The sequence below is a fragment of the Schistocerca nitens genome, chromosome 1, assembly GCF_023898315.1.
Source record: "Schistocerca nitens isolate TAMUIC-IGC-003100 chromosome 1, iqSchNite1.1, whole genome shotgun sequence".
In the NCBI taxonomy this organism is placed as follows: Eukaryota; Metazoa; Arthropoda; class Insecta; order Orthoptera; family Acrididae; genus Schistocerca; species Schistocerca nitens.
Window position 1 is genome coordinate 776033995 of NC_064614.1, and position 14465 is coordinate 776048459.

General features: G+C 40.9%; 1 protein-coding gene across 2 annotated transcripts in view; it reads right to left on the reverse strand.

Moving 5' to 3' along the window:
- The window catches only part of LOC126261662 (nardilysin-like), a 392468-nt gene that overhangs the window by 135183 nt on the left and 242820 nt on the right, over window positions 1-14465 (reverse strand). The window contains exon 14 of one of the 2 annotated variants that reach the window (XM_049958559.1): window positions 13033-13169. In XM_049958559.1, coding sequence (XP_049814516.1) covers window positions 13033-13169 — 137 coding nt within the window. The remainder of the gene's footprint in view (window positions 1-13032; window positions 13170-14465) is intronic. The other variant, XM_049958560.1, reaches the window with a different exon arrangement.

A 14465-nucleotide genomic window follows, 5' to 3' on the forward strand; every position in this document is an offset into this window, starting at 1 on the left:
TGAATTTTCTGGAAATGGCTTCATGGTGCTCTTGCTGAAAGCCTTATAATGTATATGACAATTTTACTGAACTGCTCTGCTTCAACATAAGTTCTCATCAAGTAGTTTGTGGCCTGTTGTTATATACACTCAGTTGCCTATCATATATGGCTGGTTCGAATTAAGTAGGTGGAGTAAAAATATGTCAGCAGTTCCTTGCAACACACCTAGATGAACTGCTCCAGTCAGAATAAGTAACAAGAGTGTTTTACTACCACTCCTTTGCCTGTGGCTAACTGCTACCCATAGTGCAACTGACTGCTAAAAAAGTTTTGAGACATATACCTGATTATTGCTCAGCTATGATAGAATATAAAGTTCGTTACATTACAGTGCTGTTTATTAACTGTCCTGGCATACAGAAAGGTCCTGGGATAATACAGATGATGGTGATTCTGAAGAATCATTATGTTCATGAACAGAGATGGATTCAGAAGATGAAGATTCTTTTGTGAATTATTTTCTATGAAGATTCTTTTGTGAATTATTTTCTATCTTCTACTGTTGAGTTTCACAATAACACCTTGCCTCAAAATAGGGATTGTTTGTGAAACTACGGCCAATTATAGAACATATGCAAAAGAAACTTTCTGCCTCTTTGAAAAACTCTGTAGAGATGAACCACATGTCATCTATGGTCATCTGAAAAGAAAGTAATATATTGCAGTAAAGAGCAAGATAATTAGCATAAAATTTTGTATTTTCTATCCACTGGAATAATTGTATACTATAAAGAACATACTTTGATCATCAATAACTTGCATACAAGCCTAGAGCTGTATTGTTGGCTGTATACCAGAGCAACAAATGCAAACATCAAAGAAATGCCACTAATGGACAAGAAATTGAAGAAAGGAGAAATAACATTGCAATCATTAAAACCAGAAAACTAATCATTCTGAAATGCAATGTAAGTTTCGATTTTGTCAACATTCCACAATGCTGAAATGATTCTATCATCAAAACGAGATCACAAGACTAATGACCCAAAATTGAAACTGAATCTGGTAACTGATAAAAACAAATCAGTGAGATAAGTCATCTGAAGAGACTTGCTCATCAAAACAGTGAAAAGTACAAGGAAGTCTGCAACAGGATATTATTCTTTCATATTTTGGATATGGCAATACTCAATTCATTTTGTTTATTCCGAAAATATGTGACAAAAATGCAGTACAAAAAATTTTCAAAACATTGGCATCCATCAAGATAGCATGAATGATGCATTTAGCATATCAGTGGAAAAAGTACCGAACACAGTGTTCAGAAATTTCTACATTTACGTCTAGATCTACATCCAACACATACTCCGCAAACCACTGTATAGATGGCAGAGGGTACCATGTACATTACTAGTCATGTCCTTTCCTGTTTCACTCACAATTAGGGTGAGGAAAAACAACTTTCTATAAGCATCCATACAAGCCCTAATTTCTCTCATCTTATCTTTGAGCTACTTATGCAAAATGTATGTTGGCAGCAGTAGAATTGTTCTGCAACTGGGTTCAAATGCTGGTTCTCTAAATTTCTGCAACATTGACAACAGTGACTCATGAAAAGAGTGCAGTCTTCCATTTGGGGATTCCAATTTGAGTACACAAAGCATCCCCGTAATACCTGCATGCTGATTGAACCCACTGGTAACAAATCTAGCAGTATGTCTCTGAACTGTTATGATGTCTTTCTTTAATCCTACTTGAGCAATACTCAAGAATGACTCAAACTAGGGTTCCATATGCTGCCTGCTTCATAGATGAATTGTGCTTTCCTGAAATTCTCCCAATAAAATAAAGACAAGCATTCGCCTTACCTACCACCAACCTGAAGAGTTCATTAGATTTCACATTGCTCTACAGCATCAAACATAGGTATTTAACTGATGTGACTGTGTCATGCAGTACACTACTAATGCTGTATTCAAACATTACAGATTTGGTTTTCCTAACCATCTGCAGTAACTTTCATTTTCTCTAAATTTAGAGCATGCTACCATTCATTACACTAACTGGAAATTCTGTCTATGGTATCTCGTATTCTCCTACAGTCACTCAATGATGACACCTTCCTAACATCACAGCATCATCAGTAAACAGCAGTAAATTGTTACTCATCCCATGTATCAGATCATTAATGTATATAGAGAATAAGAGCGGTTCCATCACACTTCCATGGGGCACTCCTGAGAATACCCTTGTCTCTAATGAGCACTCACCATTGAGGACATAGTACTGGGTTCTATTACTTAAAATGTCTTTGAGATACCCATATATCTGAAAACCTAATCCATGTGCTTGCACATTCGGCAACAGTCTGCAGTTGGGCACTGCGTCAAACACTTTCCAGAATTTTAGATATATGGAATCTGCCAGATGCACTCCATCCATGGTTTGTAGGATACGATATGAGAAAAGGGCAAGCTTAGTTTTGCATGAGTGAGGATTTCTAAATCCATACTGATATGTGGATAGAGGCTTTTCTGTCTCAAGTAAATTTATTACATTCAGACTCAGAATGTGTTCAAGAATTACGTAGCACAAACTGATGTTAAGGATATTGGTCTGTAATTATCCTGGTCTATTCTTTTATCTTTCTTACATACATGAGTCACCTGTGCTGTTCTACAGTCACTTGGGAATTTGCACTGGGCAAGAGATTCATGATAAGTGCAAGCTACGTAAGTGGCCAACGCTCTGTAAAACTGAATTGGGATTCCATCTGGACAACTTATCTGTTTTCAACTCTTTCACTTGCTTCTCTAGATCAGGGATTTCTAATTCTATGTCCTCCATGTGGGAGGCTGTGTGACAGTCAAATAAAGGTATGTTTGTACAACCCTCATGCATTAATGATTTATTAAATGTGAAATTTACAGCTTCGGCTTTCCTTTTGTGTCTTCTATTGCCACAACGGACTGGTCAATGAGTGACTGGATAGAAGCTGTCAAATGGCTTATTTACTTTTCATATGACCAGAATTTTCTCAGGTTCTTGCCAAGAGCTTTTGCTACGGTATGATGGTGCAAGTTGTATGCTTCACACATTGATCTTCTTATAGGCACACAAATAACTACTAACTTTTGCCTGTCGACATCTGCATGTTCTTTTTTGAACTAAGAGTGCAAGAATCTCTGTCTCCTCAGAATTTTCTGAGTTTGATTTTTAAACCACAGATAGTATTTTCAATCCTTCATCCACTAACTTGACACATACATCTCATAGAGCAGTTTTCAACCAGTTTAGACTTTGCCTGTAATTCCTTTACAACCATCATACTGGAACTAAATGATGTCCATTCATTGTCTAAGTGGTATGCTAACAACTGCTTATCTGCTTCTTCTAACCAAGTCCGTAGCTCGTGGTCTAGTGGCTAGTGTTGCTACCTCTGGATCACGGGGTCCCGGGTTCAATTCCCACCCGGGTTGGGGATTTTCTCTGCCTAGGGACTGGGTGTTTCTGTTGTCCTCATCATTCTATCATCATTCATGAAGGTGGCTAGATTGGAGTGTGTATAGATTGGGAATGTGTACAGGCACTGATGCCCGCACTGTTGAGTGCCCCACAAATCAAACATCATCATCATCATCATCATCATCATCATCGAGCATAAATATTCTCCTGGCCTTCTTGATAGATTTATTAACTTTAATAACCATTGTCACTATGATGACATCATGAGCACTAATCCCTGTCTCTATACTGACACTGTCAATAACGTCAGGCCACATTGTAAATACAAGTATAAAATATTTCCATTGCAAGTTGGTTGGCTAACAAGTTGTTCCAGGCTGTTTTTCAAAAACATGTTCAATAGTACCTCAGAAGACAGTCTACTTGTACCTGCAGTGAATCCATAGACATCCCAGTCTATACACTTAACAGCTTCAGCTTAGGTTAAAGCTGCCTCAAACCAATACTGGTTATTTCTGTATTTGGACCAGACACTTTCCTTGAATGATCCTATAACTGTTACGGAGAAAGAAATGGCTGGTAAAAACATCCAATAATTGACCTTAGTTCACCTACGCTGCTACTCGTGTTCAGACATTTTCACAGTCGGACACAAATTTAACCTAAATAGACACAACATTAATGTCAACAGCAGTGAACACTCTTCCTCACATGGCATCTATCTGTCTTTTCTATATACTTGTCATGCCTTGTTTCTTTTGTCAAGGGCTTCTATTTAATGTTTTAGCCAGATTTAGGTCCTGAGAATAATATGAGCGTGACTACCATATTTACTCGAATCTAAGCCGCACCTGAAAAATGAGACTTGAAATCAAGGGGAAAAAATTTCCCGAATCTAAGACGCACCTGACATTTGAGACTCGAAATTCAAGGGGAAAGTTTTAGACCGCACCTCCAAATCGAAACAAAGTTGGTCCATTGTAACATGAGACTTATATGGGTACCCTTCCTTTTTCACGAACTTCGTCTGGTTAGAATCGATTGCTTATTTTGCTTTGATCTGATAAGTGTCGTTCTCTTTGTTATAGGTATTTACATCACACTAAGGTGAAGATGCATTATTGTACTGTGTCATGCCTTGTTTGTTGCATTCTGATAATGAGTGTTTATGAACTGTCGCCACTCGCGGCATTGGCTTGCTTTCGTGCGTGCTACCGCCGCTTACAATAAAAAAGAGGAATTGTCTCATTAGCGAAACAATGGCAAGATACTTCTATTTGTTGTTACTTACACTGCTGCTTTCTTTGATAATGATCAACAAGAACCAAACAATAGACTGCGTATGGTAGAAGATGTTCTAAACGACAGTTTAGCGATAATTTGTCTCCGTTTGAAAATCTTTGCAGACGCCTCTTTAGTACATTACATTCTGCACAGAAATTAGAGTCATCTTAGATTTAAAAATCTAGTCAGTTACCGTGCTTCATTTCTGACTGTATCACTATTCAGCATAAGAATAATACGATTATAAACATGACATGATATGTATATTCTTCCGCGTTTGCTGTTGTTTCACTAGTTTCGTAGTTTATTAGGCAAACAGGATTTAAATGAGATAGCAGCAAACACGAAAGAATACATGGCATAATGTTTACATTCGTATTATTCTTATGGTGAAGAGAATACTGCATGTGATTCACGATTCATAATAGTTCCTATTAGCAACCATCTCTTGTCACAGGTAGGAAAAAATTCAAAACTTAGAGTTGGCCATACTGACATACATCCCAAACAGTCTTGCCAGCCGGATTTTCGTAGTAGATTTTTAGTAATGACTTCAAATGCAGAGTGTGTTGTTGTTGTTGTTGTTGTTGTTGTCTTCAGTCCGTAGACTGGTTTGATGCAGCTCCCCACACTTTGCTATCCTGTGCAATGCAGAGTAGCGACACTTATAAAATAAGAATGAAAATAACTTAGAAATTAAAAGCTGAAATTTAAAACAAAATTTTATTAGCATTGTAATACACCTTATACGAAATGTTTAAAATATCAGTCATGATTCTGAATCACTATCACTCAATTCTTTGTTGCTCATTTCTTCATACAGAGCATCATCCTCCGTACCATCTAGTGCATTGGATATCGAACATTTTTTAAATGCTTGTTGCACAGTCTGATTTGGAACACACTTCCATGCATCATAAATCCAATGGCACACTTGCAACAAACTCTGTCGCTTTTGGAAAGGCAGTCTACATGCGTTTAAGCTTGTCCTTAAATTGTTTATTCAAACAAATGTCAAATGGTTTCAGAATTGACGTCATCCCGCTTAGAATTACTGCCAAGTCCGTTTTGCTTTCCTCTAATTTTAGTTTTACTGCAGGTGTTGTATGGCCTGCGAAACCCAATCCATTCCAGCACCATGTCCTCTGAAAACCACCCAGTTTCGTTCGCTCGTACAATTACAGTTTTTGGAAACACTTCCGATTTCAGTAACGTCTTTCGCTTGAAAAGTAAAATGGGGATAATTTATGTCCGTCTGCTGTGCAAGTGCCGGCCGGAGTGGCCGAGCGGTTCTAGGCGCTACGGTCTGGAGCTGCGGGACCGCAACGGTCGCAGGTTCGAATCCTGCCTCGGGCGTGGATGTGTGTGATTTCCTTAGGTTAGTTAGGTTTAAGTTGTTCTAAGTTCTAGGGGAATGATGACCTCAGAAGTTAAGTCCCTTAGTGCTCAGAGCCATTTTTTTGCTGTGCAAGCAAGCAAGACGGACATCCGCTGTTTTTCAGCCCCTGATTTAAGAACACTTATGTCTTTCTTTCCTTTGGCGTCAACCGTATAATTTGACGGCACGTCAAAATATACGGGAGTCTGGTCAGCATTTCCTATCTGACCAAGGAGGTATTGCTTTTCTGTGCGCTGCCTAATTATGAAGCTCTGAAATTCAACAAGTTTTTCTTCATAATTTTTTGGCACCTTCTGTGCAACTGAAGTACGCCTCCGAAGTGAAAACCCCCAGCGCTTCATAAACAGATCAATCCAGCTGCGACTAGCATTAAAATTTTCGGTTTTTCGCTCTCTAGCAAATTCAGGTGCCTTAATTTTTACAATTTCGGCGTTCACAGGCAGGAATTTCTGATGCTGTTACTTAACAAATTCATTTAACATCACTTCTAGTGCATGATATCGGCCACACTTTGGCCCACTAAATGCTTTTCTGCTACATGAACATTAAAATAATTTGTCTCTCTGCAGTCGCCATCGCCGGACGTTTTCTCATTAGTCCCGTATCGCAGACCTGCAGCACGATTAGAACTTTGTTCCGCAAAAGAAATAACTCCCCTCTTGAATTTGGCACTATAATGAAAGCGCTTCATTATGGTTCACTAACACCAACAAGCACTTCACAAAATTCCACGAAGCAATAGGTGCCGCTACGAGAAATCTTAATGAGCCCCAGTTTATCAACTCGTGCAACAATCCTAAAGCCTTGTGCATTGTTGGTATTTTTGTGTAAAGAAATTTAATTTTTTTGCTATGAATATTTGAAAGGCTGCTACATTCGAAGGTGAACAATGCGGAATTTCTATTTACTTCGTTGGATAACGTATGAAAAAGCAGTGTTTGAAACTCGGTGAGGAAGAAAAAGCTCGTCTTCTACCTTTTTTTAAATTTATTTACTGACGCAGAGATTTTGGCGCCAGTATTTATTTATCTTTGTGCCTGCAAAGCATGCTTGTGTAGCGCTACATATATTCGACGGCAGAAGTTGGTTGTGGCGGCACCTACCAACATTTTTCATAACTTCCGCTTACTTTGCACTCCATTCTAAGCCGCAGGCGGTTTTTTGGATTATAAAAACCGGAAAAAAAGTGCGGCTTAGATTAGAGTAAATACGGTACCTTCCTGGAGGGCACTAAGTTCAGGAATTATGTCACAGACCTGATGGTCGCAGAAAGCCACTGATTGACACCCTCTATTCAGCTCCAAACCAAAGGACCACAATCAGTTCTGGGTATGATGCTTGCACCCCACAAGCGACATCAGCAGTCTTCAGCACTTCCCCCGCTAGCCTCCTGTAAGAACTGCTGATGGCCTCAGAACCCAAGCAATAATAAGCGTCATTGTTGCCAACAGGAGCAACAGCTAGTAGACTTTTGCCCTCTGCTCCCCACACCCTCGACTGCCATAGGCAGGACCTCCTCCACACGTCTGATATGCCCTACCCCACAGCAGACACACCAAGTGCATACTGGAAGTCATTCCAGCTCCAGATGCTATTTCCCTAAGAGGCTCCATAACGCACCTAACACTTGAGTTCCTCATAGCTAACAAATCGCTCCTCCCATGTGCCTGATCGATCTCTGTTGAAATAGTGGCCACCAGTGCATTCACAAAGTAGATAGGCAAGGCCAGATGCCTAACCTCAAGCATAACGACCATGTAACAACCTGCCATTTACCCTGCAGTGAGTGCAGATTCCCTGAGTTGAGTACACTACAAGATGCCTCAAGGGTAGACAAGGGTCCAAGGGCGAGACAAGTGACACCTGAGGTGTCTCATGCGATGTGCCACTTTCTCTGCTGCTGTTATATTCTAGGCAGAAACCTACAGATGGCTGACCAGGGCTATTAATATCTTCAGTTATTTGCAAATTGTGGCCAGCCCCTCCGGTGCTCACATACAGCATGCGCATACCCTATCCACCCTACTACTACTAACTTACGAATTAAACTATTGAAACAAACAGAAAAAGTTAAACATGTGACTTGCTAATCTCCTGGTGCTTCACCATTGAGCTGATCAATGCTTACTACCAATCCAAAATAAACAAACAAATGACTATTGCATGATAGACTGCGCGAATGTACGCAATACCGTTACAAAAATGCAATACTACATGTCTCAAATACACACACCAAAAAAAGTTTTGCAACACCCTGGTTCCTGAAGAAAGCATGGTGACTGTGGATATTGCATCACAGACACAGTCCCTTTGACTGTTCAGATATGTCACTAAACCCACCCAAAGATGTAAACAACCATGCATGAGCAGCACCTATTAGACAGAGGGTGTCCGACAGCCGATCAGTTCCAGTTATTCCACGAGAAAGGAGGTACACGACTCATGTGTCTGTAGTTCAACCATGCCTAGACAGTCAATAACACGGTTCGATCGTGTTACTTTGTGCCAGGAAGGGCTCTTAACAAAGGGAAGAGCCCAGGCGTCTCAGAGTAAACCAAAGCAATGTTGTTCGGTCATGAAGGAGATACAGAGAGACATGCCTTGTTCAAGCCGCCCAAGGGCTACTACTGCAGTGGATGACCACTGCATATGGATTTTTGCTCGTAGGAACACTGAGAGAAATGCCACCATGTTGAATAATGCTTTTTGTGCAGCCACAGGACATCGTGTTATGACTCAAACTGTGCGCAATAAGCTGCATGATGCACAACTTCACTCCCGATGTATATGGTGAGATCCATATTTGCAACCATGACACCATGCAGCGCGGTACAGATGGGCCAAACAACATGCCAAATGGACTGCTCAGGATGGGCATCACATTCTCTTCACCGATGAGTGTCGCATATGCCTTCAACCAAACAATCTTTGGAGATGTGTTTGGAGGCAAACTGGCCAGGCTAAATGCCTTAGACACACTGTCCAGCGAGTGCAGCAAGGTGGAGGTTCCCTGCTGCTTTGGAGTGGCGTTATGTGGGGCCTACGTATGCTGCTGGTGGTCATGGAAGGCACCGTAATGGCTGTACAATATGCGAATGCCATCCTCTGACCCATAGTGCAACCATATTGGCACCATATTGGCAAGGAATTTGTCTTCATGGATAACAATTCATGCCCCCATTGTGCGCATCTTGTGAATGACTTCCTTCAGGATAATGACATCGCTCGACTAGAACAGCTACCATGTTCTCCAGACATGAATCCTATTGAACATGCCTGGGATAGATTGAAAAGGGCTATTTATAGGCAATGTGACCTACCAACCACTCTGAGGGATCTACACCGAATTGCCGTTGAGGAGTGGGGCAATCTGGACCAACACTGCCTTGACAAACTTGTGAATAGTATGCCACAACGAATACAGGCATGCATCAATGCAACTCGGTATTAGAGGTACCAGTGTGTACAGCAATCTGGACCACCACCTCTGAAGGTCTCGCTGTATGGTGGTACAACAAGCAATATGTGGTTTTCATGAGCAATAAAAAGGGCAGATGTGTTGTGATGTGATGTTTATGTTTATTTCTATTCCAATTTTCTGACACTGGACTCACATTTGGGACGATGACGGTTCAAACCCACGTCCAGCCATCCCAATTTAGGTTTTCTGTGATTTTCCTAAATCACTTCAGGCAAATGTCAGGATGGTTCCTTTGAAAGGGCACAGCCGATTTCCTTATCCATCCTTCCCTAATCCGAGCTTATGCTCCGTCTCTAATGACCAAAATTCTGATGGGGTGTTAAACACTAATCTCCTCCTTCTCCAATTTTCTGTACAGGTTCCGAAACTCTCGGAACCGAGATGATGCAAAACTTTTTTCGACGTGTTTACAAAAATAAAATGAATTTAAGAATTAAACTATATAAGTACACAACACCTTTCAAATAATTTAAGGCTTAAACTATACCAGAAAAGCTAAATATCTGACTTGCTAGTCTCCAAGTGCTTCAATAACGAAGGTTAGGATACAGAAAGGAATCATTCCAACATGCTAGTGAACAGATTTTGGCACCCACTACCAGAGCTGTACTGGCCAATTTGAGTTGCCTTGAGAGGTTTTCCACATTCTATCAAAAGCCATCTCAGGGTATACTTTACCCAAACAAACCAAAAAATGTAGCTTTCAAAACATATTAATAAATTATACCAGTGAACTTTAAAAAATAGAAAGCATGACTCTGACCAAGCCAGGCACAACTCAATGTACATCCTCAGAGCTTTAGAGTTTGGAAAGTAGAAGAGAGGCACTGGCAGGACTGTAACTGTGAGGGCAGGTCAAGAGTTGTGCCAGTAAGGGCATACGCACAGAATCCAGATGTTCTGTCACGTTGTTTTCAGTTTATGAACTACACTCCTGGAAATGGAAAAAAGAACACATTGACACCGGTGTGTCAGACCCACCATACTTGCTCCGGACACTGCGAGAGGGCTGTACAAGCAATGATCACACGCACGGCACAGCGGACACACCAGGAACCGCGGTGTTGGCCATCGAATGGCGCTAGCTGCGCAGCATTTGTGCACCGCCGCCGTCAGTGTCAGCCAGTTTGCCGTGGCATACGGAGCTCCATCGCAGTCATTAACACTGGTAGCATGCCGCGACAGCGTGGACGTGAACCGTATGTGCAGTTGACGGACTTTGAGCGAGGGCGTATAGTGGGCATGCGGGAGGCCGGGTGGACGTACCGCCGAATTGCTCAACACGTGGGGCGTGAGGTCTCCACAGTACATCGATGTTGTCGCCAGTGGTCGGCGGAAGGTGCACGTGCCCGTCGACCTGGGACCAGACCGCAGCGACGCACGGATGCACGCCAAGACCGTAGGATCCTATGCAGTGCCGTAGGGGACCGCACCGCCACTTCCCAGCAAATTAGGGACACTGTTGCTCCTGGGGTATCGGCGAGGACCATTCGCAACCGTCTCCATGAAGCTGGGCTACGGTCCCGCACACCGTTTGGCCGTCTTCCGCTCACGCCCCAACATCGTGCAGCCCGCCTCCAGTGGTGTCGCGACAGGCATGAATGGAGGGACGAATGGAGACGTGTCGTCTTCAGCGATGAGAGTCGCTTCTGCCTTGGTGCCAATGATGGTCGTATGCGTGTTTGGCGCCGTGCAGGTGAGTGCCACAATCAGGACTGCATACGACCGAGGCACACAGGGCCAACACCCGGCATCATGGTGTGGGGAGCGATCTCCTACACTGGCCGTACACCACTGGTGATCGTCGAGGGGACACTGAATAGTGCACGGTACATCCAAACCGTCATCGAACCCATCGTTCTACCATTCCTAGACCGGCAAGGGAACTTGCTGTTCCAACAGGACAATGCACGTCCGCATGTATCCCGTGCCACCCAACGTGCTCTAGAAGGTGTAAGTCAACTACCCTGGCCAGCAAGATCTCCGGATCTGTCCCCCATTGAGCATGTTTGGGACTGGATGAAGCGTCGTCTCACGCGGTCTGCACGTCCAGCACGAACGCTGGTCCAACTGAGGCGCCAGGTGGAAATGGCATGGCAAGCCGTTCCACAGGACTACATCCAGCATCTCTACGATCGTCTCCATGGGAGAATAGCAGCCTGCATTGCTGCGAAAGGTGGATATACACTGTACTAGTGCCGACATTGTGCATGCTCTGTTGCCTGTGTCTACGTGCCTGTGGTTCTGTCAGTGTGATCATGTGATGTATCTGACCCCAGGAATGTGTCAATAAAGTTTCCCCTTCCTGGGACAATGAATTCACGGTGTTCTTATTTCAATTTCCAGGAGTGTATATTTCAACAACCAGTCCAGTTGTCTTCTTCACATTCTGCGAGTATACATGACAGTAAAGCTCATGGTACCTGAAGAAGAAGGCTGGGTCGATCATCAAAATATTGTGCATAAAATGGAAAGAACAATTCAGTAGAATACCTGGTTGCACATCATTTATCAATCACGCTGTGAAAATCTGACGTATGGGCGTTGCCTGCAAAAGGCGGTGTTTTGCATTTCAGTCCCAGTCCAGCACAGTTTTAATATGCCAATACGTTTTAGTGCCATTTTTGTGGGTTATTTTTCTTAGTAACCACCAAAACTTCCTCAATACACTGTTTTGGCATAACATTAACAGTAAACGAGCAAAAATATTTAATGTGAACATTTTTCTACCTTGATTTCCCTACTCACTGGTTATGCTGGATTTAATCCTATGGGCATGCAATTTCAGATAAAGAGGTGGCGCCAATATTCTTACTGATAATATAAAAAGAAGTACTTTGCATGTACTAATTAAGTATGCTAATCTTTTAGGTATCAATCTTTTAGGTATCAATCTAATCTACCTACGAAAAGTTCTTAGTTTAAACTATCATCTTTTTGGCATACAATACATTTTGTGTATTTGCAGTTGAATTTATTTCTGAGGTAAGACACATTACCAAATTCATTGTATCACTTGCATAAAAAATATAAATTTTTATAACATTTCTTCCACTTGGATAAATTTCTAGGGATGCCCATTCACTGTGCCATACTAATATTCACTGTATCACATTATCCTCAACTTTCAAAAAATAATATAATATATGTGTACAGGATAGCTTTATAGACTACATTAATTTGAGATTTATCAACACAAATCACTTGTCTATTATTACTGAAAGGAAACGATAAAAAAATATGAATGTTGAGGTGGCATACTCATTTAAGAGGAGAGATTTTGGGCTTCCAGTGCGCCATAAATTCAACATCAATGACGGCAATGCCATAAAAGAAAAACATGTACACTGTTATAATTATAGAAGTGGCTTATCAAACCGAGACTAAGACTTTTTTTTATTGAATAAAAGTAATCTACTTACCTGTTCAATGCTGAAGGCTTGACAAATTCGTTGAAGTATGCTTTCTTCAGTTCTTCCAGCATGGTGTCACAAACTGATTCATTCAGCATATCCTCATATGATGCGAGATTGCGCGCAATCAGTTCCAATATTAGCTGCTTTCACAGAAGTATATATATACAAGTTGTTAAAATTTTACAGACACTAAATGTTTAAAGCAACACTTGTACAATTTATTACACGTTTATAGCAACACACAGTGTAAACTGAGTCATCATTCATAAATACATCTAGTTCTTCGGAATATGACTGCAATAAGATGAGAGAAAGGAAAAAGATTTGTAATTAATCAGTTCCGGATCTGTCCACAATTTGAATCATAATTCCCACTGTACTGTAATTGCAGCGAATGCCCACAAGTCACTACAGGTGTGTGTGTGTGTGTGTGTGTGTGTGTGTGTGTGTGTGTGTGTATGTGTGCGCGCGCTCACAGGCATATATAGGGGGGGGGGGGGGGGGGGACAAATTGTGAGAGTTGTATGTTGCAGATACTGCAGAGAGTGATGTAGTGTATTCTATGCAAATGACATTATGTGAAACTATATCAAGTATTGTTAGTGGCAATTGCTGAATTATTCTCATCTTCACTGAGTTTCATGATAGAACAAACCTATTTTACAAGGAGCTTTGATCAGTGGTTTATTACAATACCTATCCTGATTGACAAAATTTGCAATTTCATTCTTTTTTTCCAACTATGTTTTATCTGAAAATACAAAGCCGATGTTCAGAAAGGGAGCCTATGGGACTAATGGATAATACAAGAGTATTTATAAATATTTCATGCTTTTTACGTTTTCTGTAATACTTTGGAGTACCAATTTAACCTCTGAATTTAAAGAAGTTAATTATCCTATAAATTCCATTTCTTTCATTTGACTGTAACTGACAATGATTGTGCATTATGCAATATTTGGTTATAGTGTCTTCTAATAACATTTTGCAATCAACTGAATGATAAACTGTTACAAGTTTCCATAAAATCATTCACAAGGAAGAAAGTATAAGGTCGTTTTTGGAATGTGACGTGCATCACACTCTTTATGAAAATTCCATTTCAAAATTATGTTCAGTAACATAAAATTATTTTACTTTATAAATAATGCTGTAAAATACAAGTATATCACTGGTGTTTCATACCAGAAAGTGTCTTAGATTCACTTTCAAAGAAATTAGTCTTGTCTTGAAGGTAGATTGGGCAAGTCTTGTTTTGGAAACGGAGTAACCAAGTCTTCGTTTGGAACTGGGGCAGAATATATAATGTTTTTAGAGTTGCATATGGTAGTGTGAATTAGATGTGTGCTATATACATTTTCTATATTCCAAATTGTGATTTTTAAGAAAAATCTGAAACAATTTATAATCTTATAATGTGAAAGACTGTCTTTAGCAAA